Source organism: Rhizomucor pusillus, assembly GCF_041956525.1.
Source record: "Rhizomucor pusillus strain CBS 183.67 unplaced genomic scaffold VTP01scaffold_14, whole genome shotgun sequence".
NCBI lineage: Eukaryota > Fungi > Mucoromycota > Mucoromycetes > Mucorales > Lichtheimiaceae > Rhizomucor > Rhizomucor pusillus.
Window position 1 is genome coordinate 191,663 of NW_027192156.1, and position 11,958 is coordinate 203,620.

Sequence of the window (11,958 nt, forward strand, 5' to 3'; positions counted from 1 at the left end):
GACGTGTCGAACTGAGAAGTTAAGAAAGCGTTCGTCGTGTGCCTCTTCAACGGTATCCTTGCTGTCAGCTCCTTGCAGAGTAGGAAGCACTGCTACTTGTCATAGCCAGCATTAATGTTTGATTGTGCATGCGAGCGTCAACAGCCGGCTATTCTACATTTTTTACATAAATTACGTAAACGACATCAAATTATGGATCAATTCCAAATTTATGTTATGAACCTGCTGATACGTGGATTATCGATATTAGGAATAGAGAAGAAAAAGGTGGATGGTAAATGTAAAAAATAAAAGGTAAAATAAAAGAGATAACTCATGAAGTCTAATCTCTTTATAAGCGAACATATCAGATAGAAAGGCGGGACGTCGTAAAATGTTCTTTTGATTGGGGGCAATTTTTTCCATGGATGATATATCCTCAGCACTGTACCAAATGAAAGAAAATAAGGAGAGTTTCTTTTTCTCGATGTATTCTTATACAGTAGAACTGGATATTTAGATAGCTTACTGTGTTCTATGGAGTAAGGCTATGTAAATGAAATTCGGATGTGGAGGCACTTTTACGTTGTCTCTGAGCCCGCACGCTATCTACATCTATCATACACAGACATGTCCGCCCCACATTCTGGAGTAACAGCTGAAGCACTTAAGGCAACCATTACTGAACGCTTGCAGGCCGAGCACGTTGTAGGTCTTGGAGAATTCGCAAGTGACAACCCGGTTTTCTCTGATCGTGTATTCTTGTATGTATAGCAAATCGAAGATCAGTCTGGAGGATGCGGCCAAATGTTTGAAGTCGTAATTGTCTCGCCATTGTTTCGCGAAAAACGCACCTTAGCCCGTCATCGCTTGGTCAACGAAACTCTCAAGGAAGAGATCAGCAAGGTCCATGCCTTCTCGCAAGTACGTCTAACATACTTTTGAAGTGCCCCAATGGGAAACTAAAATTTCTCTGTTGTTAGAAAACCTACACTCCCGAGGAATGGCAGGCAAAGCAATGAGCAGTGTAGATACCAGCAATAAACGGAACAAGTCAATTATCATAATAGATGTAATACACTCAACCCGATGGCAAAACTCTGTGTCAAAAGGGCTTTGCGATGCAATGTGATTTGATAGCGATACATGACATTTTACGCTTAAGGGGTTTAAAACGATGTATGAGATCATAGACAAGTTGGCTATATAAGTGTTCTAAAATTCAAATGTTTCGTGGTGGAAATCAAAGCGATGACGGATTGCTTCGTTAATGACAGTCGTCATAAACTGAACGGAACCACAAGTGTGAACCCATACACTTGTATGATCAACTTGGTCCGCGATTTTGTCGATAGAATCTGGGATATTCGGTCGTTTGCCGATGATGATATTGCAGGTTTCGAGGCTTTCAGAGAGACGCAAGCACTTGGCATCGTCTGTCTCACGTGTCAAATGAATATTTAAATCTAACTCGACCGGCGAGGGGAGCCGGATGCAATGGACAAGATAATCGACAAAAGGTTCAACTTCCTCTGAAGAATCAGAAAATCAGGATGAGTATTCCTTTCTTTGGTTTCGAGCAGATTGTTTATCTTACTGACCTGCGTGGGTTGCTGACCAAGTCAGATATACCCGTTGAACACATGATCGTCGCCTGGAGCTTTCGATGCAATCTCTCAGTACTGTAAGCGCCGGCGTGATACCGATTCCGACTGCAAAGAGGGCTACGACCTTGTAGTCACGGTAACGCAGGCGCGGGCCATATGGTCCATCCACTCTTAGCTCGAGATCTTGTCCTCGTACCACCGATTCCATTAACTGTCGAGTACCATCGCCTAGAGCTTTGATATGTATCGATGCTGCTGCTGAAGGCGATGAGCTGCCTCTATCGCTGGATTTTCTGTCCACATTCTTCTGCCTGAAATTTACATCCGAAATTGTCATAGGATACCAATCCGCATATTGCCTCCAGCTTGCTTTCGGCTTATCTAGAAAGGTAGTAAAGATGTATTGGCCTGGTCGGAACAGACCAGCGCGGCTATACTCGAACGTCGCTTGGACGATTTTGCGATGGTGTTCTTTGAGTTCTAGCAACTTTGCAGGCTGACTCCAAGAATAGTACGATCTCAAGACGCGGTCAAGGATCCACAGCAAAACTGGCGGCACGAAAAAGTAGATGCATGTGACCTCGTGCATGAATGCGAATATGGTGCCAAATAGATAACCAAAGATGTGGGAGTAGTAGAATATACGGAAATGATGCCGTCGAATGTAGTTAACAGAGGTGACAAAGAGGATAGCATAACCAAGCAAGCTGATTGTTCCGGATGTCCATTCGTCGGTGTAGAAGAATATATCCCAAAATTTGTAATTGTAGAAATAACCGTCGTACCTAAATGCTTATCAGTACACTCACGGATTGTCAAGCCAATAAATGAATCGGGAAATGATGATTACATTCGGTAAAAACTGTGGAGCAACATCTCGACAAGTCCAACTCTGGATACCCAGCGATGGAACGGTATCAATGCCTCAAACGTGAGTCCAGACATGCGCGTGAGCAGCGAATTTCGCGTTCCCAAGACAATAGCAAAACTCCAGTTCACCATGCCGACGTAGGATGCACGGCGATCGAGCAGACCCCATGGTGGTAAGCTGTAATGTTTGTAGTAAGGATGGAGGGTGAATGGTCCGTACAGCACGAACAATGCATTTATGATGATGAAAAGGGTCATGCAGATAAGATGCTTGATGGATATCATTGTTGCAACGTAAGGTACCGTTAATGTGTATTCTAGTGGACGAAATAGGTCACTAAAGGTATCCATAGGTGTCATGCATGTTGAGTCGATTTTGCGGCTGCTGACAATCCGTTGTAACTGTCGACGTCGACGGCGTAGGAAACATGTTTTTAAGAATTGGTCCGTTTGATAGTATAAACAATAGACCAGGAAAAGAGTCCAGCAAAACAACAAATACAAATATCCTGCCTTGTGAAAATCCGAAGTTGGATGTATTGGATGCGGATGTATGTTTTGCATTCTGTATAAGTAGGAGGAGGAAAGTGACAGGGCCGCGGTAAAAAATGTTATCTCCATTGTTTGCTGCGCTGAGAAGGAATCTGGTAACGATCTAATCAGATTCGATCAGATAAGTCAAGGACCCCTTTTTTGCAAAGCCTGCTTCCCGCAAAAGCATCGTATGAGGGAGTTGTGTCCGTGCTGAATGCAGTGTCGAATTCCCCGTGACCTCTCAGAAGGGGTACATGACCGTTCCCCGTCCATCCTTTGCACTACGCAAAGAATATATTTCAGTTTCAATGTGTATAAATGAATTACATAAAACGCAGCGCGTGATCTAAAGGGGTATATGGTATACTGTAATATGTACATATATGCGTTATCTGAGATCTGGCATGCTCAAGTGTTATCAGAAAGTCGTTGAATGGTACCATAGTTGGTGTTGCCTGCATTGTTCTCGTAAAGCAGACCAACTTGGTCCTCGTCCACTTCAGGTACTTGATCATCGTCTTTGCTGTTGATATCACCATCTACACTGTCTTCCCATTTTTCCAAAGCGTAACCTGACAACCAGAGTGTAATGCTAACAGCACAGCCGACGTAAAAAAGGACTGCATTCGTGAGTAACACTGGTGTAGTGTAGTATTGGCCGATTGGAGGTGGCGGTATACTCTCGTCTACCTGGTTTTGTTTCGCATAGCCCGTTGGCATTGAGTTTAGCTGCGTACAATAGCATTGATGAAAAAATACCTCATCGTTTGTTGTATGTAGAGATGTGTTATTGGACTGTATTGACAAGGACTCGCCGAAGCAAACCAGAGTACAGAGACTGAGTATTGTTAGGAGTGATAACGTAATATACATTTCTTTTTGTTGCTTATGTATGCTAGAATGAAAGGGAAAGAAAGGCGTGAAATTTCGGCAGCAATCTTTAGGGAAAAGCGGAGATCGCGAGCTAAGAACGGAGAACGTCTGCGTGCGGGCCCACTCACACCGATTTTTGGATATCCTGTCCGTATCCTCGACCGTGGAGTGCTATGCTTTAACAACGGCTTCTGAAGGAGGTGATAGATCTTGTTGTTCTTGAAAAAGCTGCTGCTGATGCTCTGCATCGCGATCATCCAAAAAGAATGTTTTCATACCCAGCGTAAACAGCAAAGGTGTCAAGGATGTACAGATACCAATGATACTGAGCACCTTTTGAGTTTCGCCATATGCATATTTCACACTCTGATATGTGCCATTATCAGGCAAATTTTGCGCGTACGTGATACTTTCAATGATATGTTTGATTTCAGTTGCATTGAAACCTTGATGTGCGAGTTCTCGCGGTATCATCTGGTTCCAAATCGCTCCTGCAATAGAGTCACTGATACTGTCCGTGACGGCACTGCCAACTTGATACAAACACGTCATCATGGATACATCTGAGATTCATACGCTGTAAGCTGTATCATTGCATTAATTGAAAACAAAAAGGAGATTTACAAACCTTGGTGTGGAACAGCGCTTTGAATGGCAACGGTGAGTGGGACGTAAATCATACCAGCACCGAAACCTGCTACAGTCTCCGAGATAACAATTAATCCATCGCTCGAGGTCGGCAAGTGGGCTGGAATAAGCAGACCGACGCCCAGAGTCATCAAGGCGACACCAATCCATAGGTACGGGCGCCACGTTTTCGTTTTCATCATCAGCCAGCCCACAGCCAGCTGGAGCACAATGTGTGCGACGTAGTAGCCACGGCCAAGCAACGTAGCTTAACCAGGAGATATTCGGCGGGTCACTTGCAAGTAAGTAGACAGGTAGAGCCAGTTTGTAGACGTGGTGAACTCAGCAGCCGATAGCGCAAGGATACCATATATAGCCGTCCTGTTCGCTCGCTGATGGATAGGTGAAAAAACGGGTATCTTGGCGAATTTGAGCTCCCAAATAAGAAATGCTATCCAGCTGATACATCCGGCAATCAAGGTACCTAATGTCTTGGCTAGACGTAAAACGTATTATATATACAGTTTGCAGCTCTTCTACGCAAAAATTTGCGTTCCTTACAAGGTGTCCATCCACCCCACGTATCCACCAATACAAACGGCAAAAGCAGCATCGCCAATCCACCAACGAGCAACAGGCACCCAACCGTATCGATCTCAATGCAAAACCGCTCACACTTTTGTAAAGCACTGGCACCCTCTCAAAGCTGTTTGCGGTCATCCAGGTATTCTTGGTAAGACTCACTGCGTACAAGTCGTAACTGTGGTCGGCAGAGACCAGCCAGTAACAGCACAACGCATGCAATTGCTATAATAGGCTGCCGACCATATCCCCATCGCCAATTGCCGGAATAATACAAATCGTTTGCCACGAAGGATGTACAGAATATGTTGATCAAGGTAGGTAGCTTGAACAGTCCGTGATAGAATCCTCGCTGTCGAACCGTGGCCATATCTTGATGAGTGATGGACGGAAATGAACATTATTTTTTCAGTTCTTTACACTGCATCCGTGACAGTTTTGGTTACAACTCACCTGCAACAAAGAGAGGCAAAAGAAGCGTAATGTCTGCACGTCCAAGTGTATTTACAACAGAGCCAGCCTGTTTAGGAAGAGCAGCTATCTTGTCTACAATGTTCATTCTTGATCTTGGAACTCTTACCACAAAAACACCGTAACTGTTAGCAGTAGCTTGAGCAACAAAGGATACCGTGTAAAATACCATAGAAACAATCAAAGTCTCTGCTCTCCCAATCGTGTCAGAAAGCTTCGAGTAAAGTGGAAACAAGGCTGCTTGCAGAATTCTCGAAATCATGCTCAAAATGCTCTGCAGATTCGCAGCGCCGAAATTGCTGGATTCAACAGGATCGAGGGTTTTTGTCAAATATCCTTCCCACGAGTATGCCCAAAGCAGCAACAGTAATCTAATACGAGCGCATTAGATCCGAGTATCTCAGTACAATGATTTCTGCAAAAGCCATACAGTACCCAATGAATGCCAAAAGTACATCATTTTTGTTCGCAAATTGCCTATTGAGCTGTGCTTTTCTCACACCAGGCGGGATTAGAAAGCTAGCAGCAGGTGTAGCGAGTGCACGTTGATCATTGACGGTGATAATAGACTTGGTCATGAACGAAGTTTGCCAAAGAAAGGATAGAGATCAAACAATTTTTGCCATTAAAGGATGAACTATTTGCAGTTATACTTTCGGGTCATAGTTTCAAGCAGGCTAATCGGCAGCCAAGCCTGCTATCGGACATTGATGATGCACTTAATGTACACTTTTATTCTTGCCTCTCATGCTTCTATATAGCAATTTGTCGATTTGCTAAAGCTATGCACAAAGGGGATCGGCAAGCAGAAAGAGGTACATTTTGCATTGATGTTACCAATGGTAGCAGACAATGTTTCGAAATTTCCATGTTTTCCATGACTGGGAGAACAGTGAAATGACGCTCGCTAGAGTTGTCAAAAGCAGAATAGTCATAAAGCTTTCGTATCCAGCTCTCTTCCTTATAAGTGCATCTAAATATATCCGGCTCCATGGTTGATAGCACAATTCTTTGTCGATTCAACAGCTTCGCCGATAAGGGTGTCGCGCAATGATTGGAACTATTCTTACCTGATCTCGCCATTGCTTGCGTGCTGGTGGCATAATTTTGCGATGCTATGCTACTTTAGGATTAGGCATTCCACAGACGTAGTACTTTTCAATGACATCAAATACAATCAATTTACAGGCTTGGCCTTCTACTACCTTACAGAAGGCTTTGATTGAATATTGGATATATATGAATATATAAGGTAAGCTTTTTGGACAGTTGCTCTATCTATAAAGATATTATTACAATTACAAATGGATACTAATTGTAAGAAAAAAGTAATATCGTATAAAAATCAATGCCACAAAGTACAATCTAATGCTTTTCATTTTGCGTGGAAGAAATTTGTTGGTCATTATCAGCAGCAATTTTCTCCTCCATGCCGCTATTCTTAGTAGTAGAGGTATCAACCTTTGTAATAACTTCTTCCGGTGCAGCATTCTTGTCGTTATCTTGGAGCTGGTGTTCGGCGTCGCGATCGTCCAGGCTGAAAGATTTCATGCCCAAGGTAAACAAGAAGCAGACAAAGGATGCACAGACAGCAACGATGCTGAGAATCTTCTGGGCTTCACCGTAAGCATACTGGACGGCCTGATAAGTGCCATCATCGGGCAAGCTTTGAGCATAGGTGATGCTACCCATGATCTTGGTAATTTCAGATGCATTGAAGCCAGATTTTTCAATCTCCTTGGGGATCGTTTGGTTCCAGACGGCACCGCCCACGGTAGAACCAACACTTCCGGTAATTGCACCGCCGATTTGATACAAAGATGTCATCATTGCAGATCTGCATATTGGATTAGTTAAGACGATCGATAATTCTGAAATATTTATACTTACTTTCGTCGGGACAGTACTCTCGATGGCTACAGTGATAGGAATATCCATCATACCAGAGCCAAGACCAGCAATGGCTTCTGCAAAGACGATCAAGACATCGCTAGAGTTTGGATAACGAGCTGGAATAATGGGGCCAATACCAAGAATCATCAATGCGATACCAGTCCAGACATACGGACGCCAGACTTTGGTCTTCATCATGAGCAAACCATCGACGACTTGGACGACAATGTAAGCAACGTTATAGCCGCGACTCAAAAGCGTAGCTTTGCCCGGTGAGATGCGGCGAGTTACTTGAAAGTAAGTTGAAAGATAAAGCCAATTGGTGGATGAGACGATGGTTACGGTGGATACTGCAAGGGCACCGTAAACTGCCGTCTTGTTTGGCCATCGGTTGATTGGAAGAACAGGGTTTTCAGCATACTTGACTTCCCAGACGATGAGAATAACCCAAGTGACAACACCGGCAATAAGGGTTCCCAAGGTGCGACCTGGTCCTATTTTCGAATCGAAGTCAATACAACAGACATCATTTATACCACGCATATGTAAACGCTTACAGCCAATCCAGCCGTCCCAGGTTTTTACCAAGACAAAAGGAAGCAGCAACATTGTGAGCGCACCGACGAGCAAGATACTGCCAATGGCATTGACTTCGTTGCAGAAATACAGGAACTCTTGCCAGACAGTGCGCTCTCCATAATACTTTTTGCGCTCCTTTAAGTTTTCCTTGTACAAACCGGCGCGCTTGAATCTGATTTGAGGTAGCTAAAGACCGATTACGAGTGGAATCACACAGCCTGCAGCAAGAATGGGCATTTGTCCATAGCCCCAGTGCCAATTGCCAGAGTAGTATAAGCTGTCAGCCGCATACGTGGTTCAGAAAAGATTGATGAGGGTTGAAGGTTGAATATGCCGTGGTAAAAGCCTCTCTGTCGGACGGTTGTCATATCTTGTAGTCTTCACTTAGCAAAGTTATCGTGCTAGGCAAGCTTTTGCAAAGTTGCATACCTCCAACAAGAATAGGCATAAGAATCATGATACCTGTGTCCCGAGAGTATTGACTACTCTGCCGCCCTGACATGGATATCTCAGTAGTCTGTGCAAATTTGATGTAATTTATAACATACCACAAAGGTGCCATAGTTGTTAGCCGTAGCCTGGATGATAAAAGAAACAGAGTAAATGACTGCAGCAACAGTGAATGCCTCGGCACGTCCAATCATATCAGAGAGTTTGGAGTAGATAGGAAACAGAACGGCTTGTAGTATACGGGTGACAGTACTTGCGATACTCAAGAGGTTTGCGGCGCCGAGGATACCTGCCACGGCTGAATTCAACGTTGTTGTTAGATAGCCTTCCCAAGAATAGGCCCAGTGCAGGAACAATAAACTGAATATGTAAATAAAGAAAAGGATGATCAGTGTGCACGGCCGGTGGTAGCCAAACATAAGTAAAACTCAAGGATTGCTTCTGCGTACCCAAGGAACACAACCCATATGTCATATTTGGTTGTAAACTGCTTGACAAGCTGCACTTTCCTCACACCAGGCGAGACTATAGCGTCTTCTTTTGGGGGTGCTGCTGCTGCGGCAGATCCAGCTACTAAAGCAGCTGCTCCCGAAAGCACGCTAACCCTATCAGAATGATCATTCATTGCCATTGAAACGAGCAAAGCAGTGCATGCAAAGAGTAACAAAAAGAAAAAATATAGAATAATGACATTATATGGACCGGTTGGGGCGCGCTTGGATTACCCGAGTAGCGTAACACATAGATCTTTTTTGCACTTCCATTGACTATGATCTGATAACACATACAAGCAAGTCATCAGATACGCTGCAAGCTGTGTGACCTATTGTGAGCTTGAACAATATTAAAGGGTCCATTGGAGTCCGATGTAATCTTGTTGTCCCTGTATCTTTTTTTGGACAGCGCCTGCCAAGGTCATTATTGCAAAACTTGTATACTACAATGAGGGTGGAGTTTCTAGTTCTGAGGAAACCATGGTTGTCTACGGAGCAATGATTCTACAATACCGCGATCGGCAATAACGTTCATATAACCAAATGTTCGATTCTGACTTTTTGTAAAACAAACAAGAATTGTCTACAACTTTAGATGATGGAAGATATTGCAAAGAAGACGACGGTATTTTCGAAATAAGGTTGCTAATGTACAGTGTTCATTAAATGGCTAGTTGTATAAAAAGGATAGCAGCTAGATATTGTGCAGAAAGGTGTGATCTTAAATCCCTGTTGTCCGACAACTTTTGATTTGGTAACTGAGATCTTGTCGAATTCCGGGGATTTGCAGTCCCAAGATTCTGGGGTTTTTCCTTTCTGGATTTGCCTCATCAAGATCATTGTGGAATGACCATCGCCGTCTTTGAACTTATCATCAAAGCTCCCGAATACTGGAGATTCTTTTGCGTAAGCTTGCAACAGTGGGACAGATCCTGTTGTCTTCTAGCCGCCTTCCACGCTTCAATGGTCTTTCAGGTGCCTGCCATGTGCCTACGTAGTCGGGAACTCAGGGCTGCTCTCGGTTCAGGATTCACCGCCGTCCTCAAATCGCAGAATGTTACGAATGCTGTAAGGAGCAGGACCGTTTTAGACTCCGAGACGCACCTACAAGGAACGTCAACGAGATTGACGCCTTCGAGACTTTGCTATAATTTAACTACCTCGATTTTCCGTATTGAATGATATCTTTGAACTGTCCCATGTCATAAAATTCGCCCAGCTTTCATATGATACCAAACAGACAGGCTTTGCAACGAGGCTGGCCACCAGGCTTGCACGGGGGATCCACTGGCCTCATTCATCGTCGCAGCTGCCTTTATCGTTCAAGTCAGAGCCGCTTTTGTGTCGACTATGAGAGCTATGATAATTATTGCACTTGAAACGTAGGTTTCTACAAGTCTACGGACGCGTTTGCCAACCATGGCTACAGTAGTCTGCGTTTTCTTAAAGCTCTGTCAAAGTTTGTCTCAACAGCTCATTCACATTGTAACTCGTTGAGAACCAGACTCCTGTCATGAAATATTCTCCTTACCGCACAGTCTCCTTATTAACATTGATGTTAATATATATTTCTGTAATTTTCATCCATCGTCATGAAGCCTATTCAGCACTGCAGTAACCAAGAATCGAGGAGGAGCATCTCTTGGTGCAACCTACAAGGTTCAAATTTCCAAAAGCAGCGCTTTGTGCATGACAAGAACAAGAACGACTTTGACATTTTTTTCTCGGCTTGCTACCTAGTAGCTATAATAATACACAACTCCACCCACCCGCTACTACTACTACTACTTTCCTTTTCCAACTAGGTTAGGCTCGTATGCCCTGGACTTTGCAAGGACTTGAACGAGGTGCCGAGCAGGCTGTCACCGGCATTTCCCTGGTGCTCAAGAACCCTCGCATTCGGCAGCATCGGTTCCTGCGTATCTTTTTGTACCTGTCCATTGTGTCCTTTGTCTTGCTCGGGATCGCGAACCTGGTCATTGGTCTGCCGCTCCACCTCCTAAGATTCTTGGTATGGATCGTCAGTCCCACCAACGCCGACGGCAGCAACGGTGCAGCAGCAGACGAGTTTCTCAGTGCCACCAACCGTGTTCTTAAAGAAACCGTATCGTCGCTGCCATTCCTCGCTCTCTTGTTTATGCGCTACGTGTATCCGAAACCGCTCGACGACATGTTTATGGAGTCGCTCAGGTTCATCGACTCCCAACATCCAGATAGAACACCGTACGCGCAGTCGCTTGCAAAGAGAAAGTACCGAAAAGAATATTGGTCCAACATGAAAGATTACTGTCGACGTTCATGGAAGAAACTGCGACTCGGTATATTAATCTATCTGCTATCCCTGCTGCCTATTGTAGGCCGATTCGTGTTTCCAGCGGCAGGTAACAAGAAGAAATAGGGCATAAATAGAATCGTCGGCTTGATGTGACTAACTATTCCTTGGCATAGGTGCCTATGCTACTTTCAAATCGCTGGGTCGAACGCAAGGCGTAGCAGTTGGTATCTGCTTTTTATTGCTACCTCGATGGATGACAATGGCTATCATCCGTGCTCTCATTGGCATGCGCGCTCTTATGCGTGAGCTTTTGGAACCATACTTTGTTCGGATGAACATGACACACAAGGAGAAGCGCAAATGGTTTAGTGGCCGCAAGGATGTTTTGTTTGGATTCTCGGCAATTGCATACATTCTCATTCGCGTACCAGTCGTCGGTTTCGTTGGATACGGTGTTGCGCAGGCTGCGGCTGCTTACATGCTCACAACAGTTACCGACCCTCCAGCCATCGAACCTCCATCACTTACAGAGAACTCGGAACCCATAGTAGACAATAAAAATGAAAACAACAACAGCAACAAAAAAATTGAATAAAGATGTACAACTTGCATCTAATTGACATGTATATGTACAGAACGAAGGAGTGGAGACCTGCAGTCAGGGTTACATATTGGACAAAGAAAGCAGGGTCAAGGACGAGGGAACATCTAACAAATAAAGACA

General features: G+C 44.2%; 7 protein-coding genes across 7 annotated transcripts; 3 read left to right on the forward strand and 4 right to left on the reverse strand.

The window, feature by feature from the left end:
• Positions 1-609: 609 nt before the first annotated feature.
• Positions 610-1,001, forward strand: VTP01DRAFT_2754 (uncharacterized protein; the record flags this gene model as incomplete). Its single annotated transcript, XM_069381250.1, has 3 exons — positions 610-687; positions 754-903; positions 963-1,001. The coding sequence occupies 3 exons, from the start codon at positions 610-612 to the stop codon at positions 999-1,001; spliced, it is 267 nt and encodes an 88-aa protein (XP_069236961.1).
• Positions 1,002-1,194: 193 nt separating this feature from the next.
• On the reverse strand, positions 1,195-2,816 carry VTP01DRAFT_2755 (uncharacterized protein; the record flags this gene model as incomplete). The annotated part of the gene is made up of 3 exons (XM_069381251.1): positions 1,195-1,511; positions 1,581-2,371; positions 2,437-2,816. 3 exons carry the CDS (start codon positions 2,814-2,816, stop codon positions 1,195-1,197), a joined length of 1,488 nt encoding a protein of 495 aa, XP_069236962.1.
• A 582-nt stretch (positions 2,817-3,398) lies between these two features.
• Positions 3,399-3,710, reverse strand: VTP01DRAFT_2756 (uncharacterized protein; the record flags this gene model as incomplete). The annotated part of the gene is made up of 1 exon (XM_069381252.1): positions 3,399-3,710. One exon carries the CDS (start codon positions 3,708-3,710, stop codon positions 3,399-3,401), a length of 312 nt encoding a protein of 103 aa, XP_069236963.1.
• Positions 3,711-4,034: 324 nt separating this feature from the next.
• VTP01DRAFT_2757 (uncharacterized protein) lies at positions 4,035-6,646 on the reverse strand (the record flags this gene model as incomplete). The annotated part of the gene is made up of 9 exons (XM_069381253.1): positions 4,035-4,426; positions 4,492-4,711; positions 4,787-4,986; positions 5,052-5,166; positions 5,242-5,444; positions 5,526-5,592; positions 5,653-5,914; positions 5,979-6,112; positions 6,614-6,646. The coding sequence occupies 9 exons, from the start codon at positions 6,644-6,646 to the stop codon at positions 4,035-4,037; spliced, it is 1,626 nt and encodes a 541-aa protein (XP_069236964.1).
• A 262-nt stretch (positions 6,647-6,908) lies between these two features.
• Positions 6,909-9,096, reverse strand: VTP01DRAFT_2758 (uncharacterized protein; the record flags this gene model as incomplete). Its single annotated transcript, XM_069381254.1, has 6 exons — positions 6,909-7,924; positions 7,994-8,150; positions 8,231-8,385; positions 8,445-8,502; positions 8,564-8,825; positions 8,915-9,096. The coding sequence occupies 6 exons, from the start codon at positions 9,094-9,096 to the stop codon at positions 6,909-6,911; spliced, it is 1,830 nt and encodes a 609-aa protein (XP_069236965.1).
• A 709-nt stretch (positions 9,097-9,805) lies between these two features.
• On the forward strand, positions 9,806-10,141 carry VTP01DRAFT_2759 (uncharacterized protein; the record flags this gene model as incomplete). Its single annotated transcript, XM_069381255.1, has 1 exon — positions 9,806-10,141. The coding sequence occupies one exon, from the start codon at positions 9,806-9,808 to the stop codon at positions 10,139-10,141; it is 336 nt and encodes a 111-aa protein (XP_069236966.1).
• A 634-nt stretch (positions 10,142-10,775) lies between these two features.
• Positions 10,776-11,829, forward strand: VTP01DRAFT_2760 (uncharacterized protein; the record flags this gene model as incomplete). Its single annotated transcript, XM_069381257.1, has 2 exons — positions 10,776-11,340; positions 11,408-11,829. The coding sequence occupies 2 exons, from the start codon at positions 10,776-10,778 to the stop codon at positions 11,827-11,829; spliced, it is 987 nt and encodes a 328-aa protein (XP_069236967.1).
• Between the last annotated feature and the right edge of the window lie 129 nt (positions 11,830-11,958).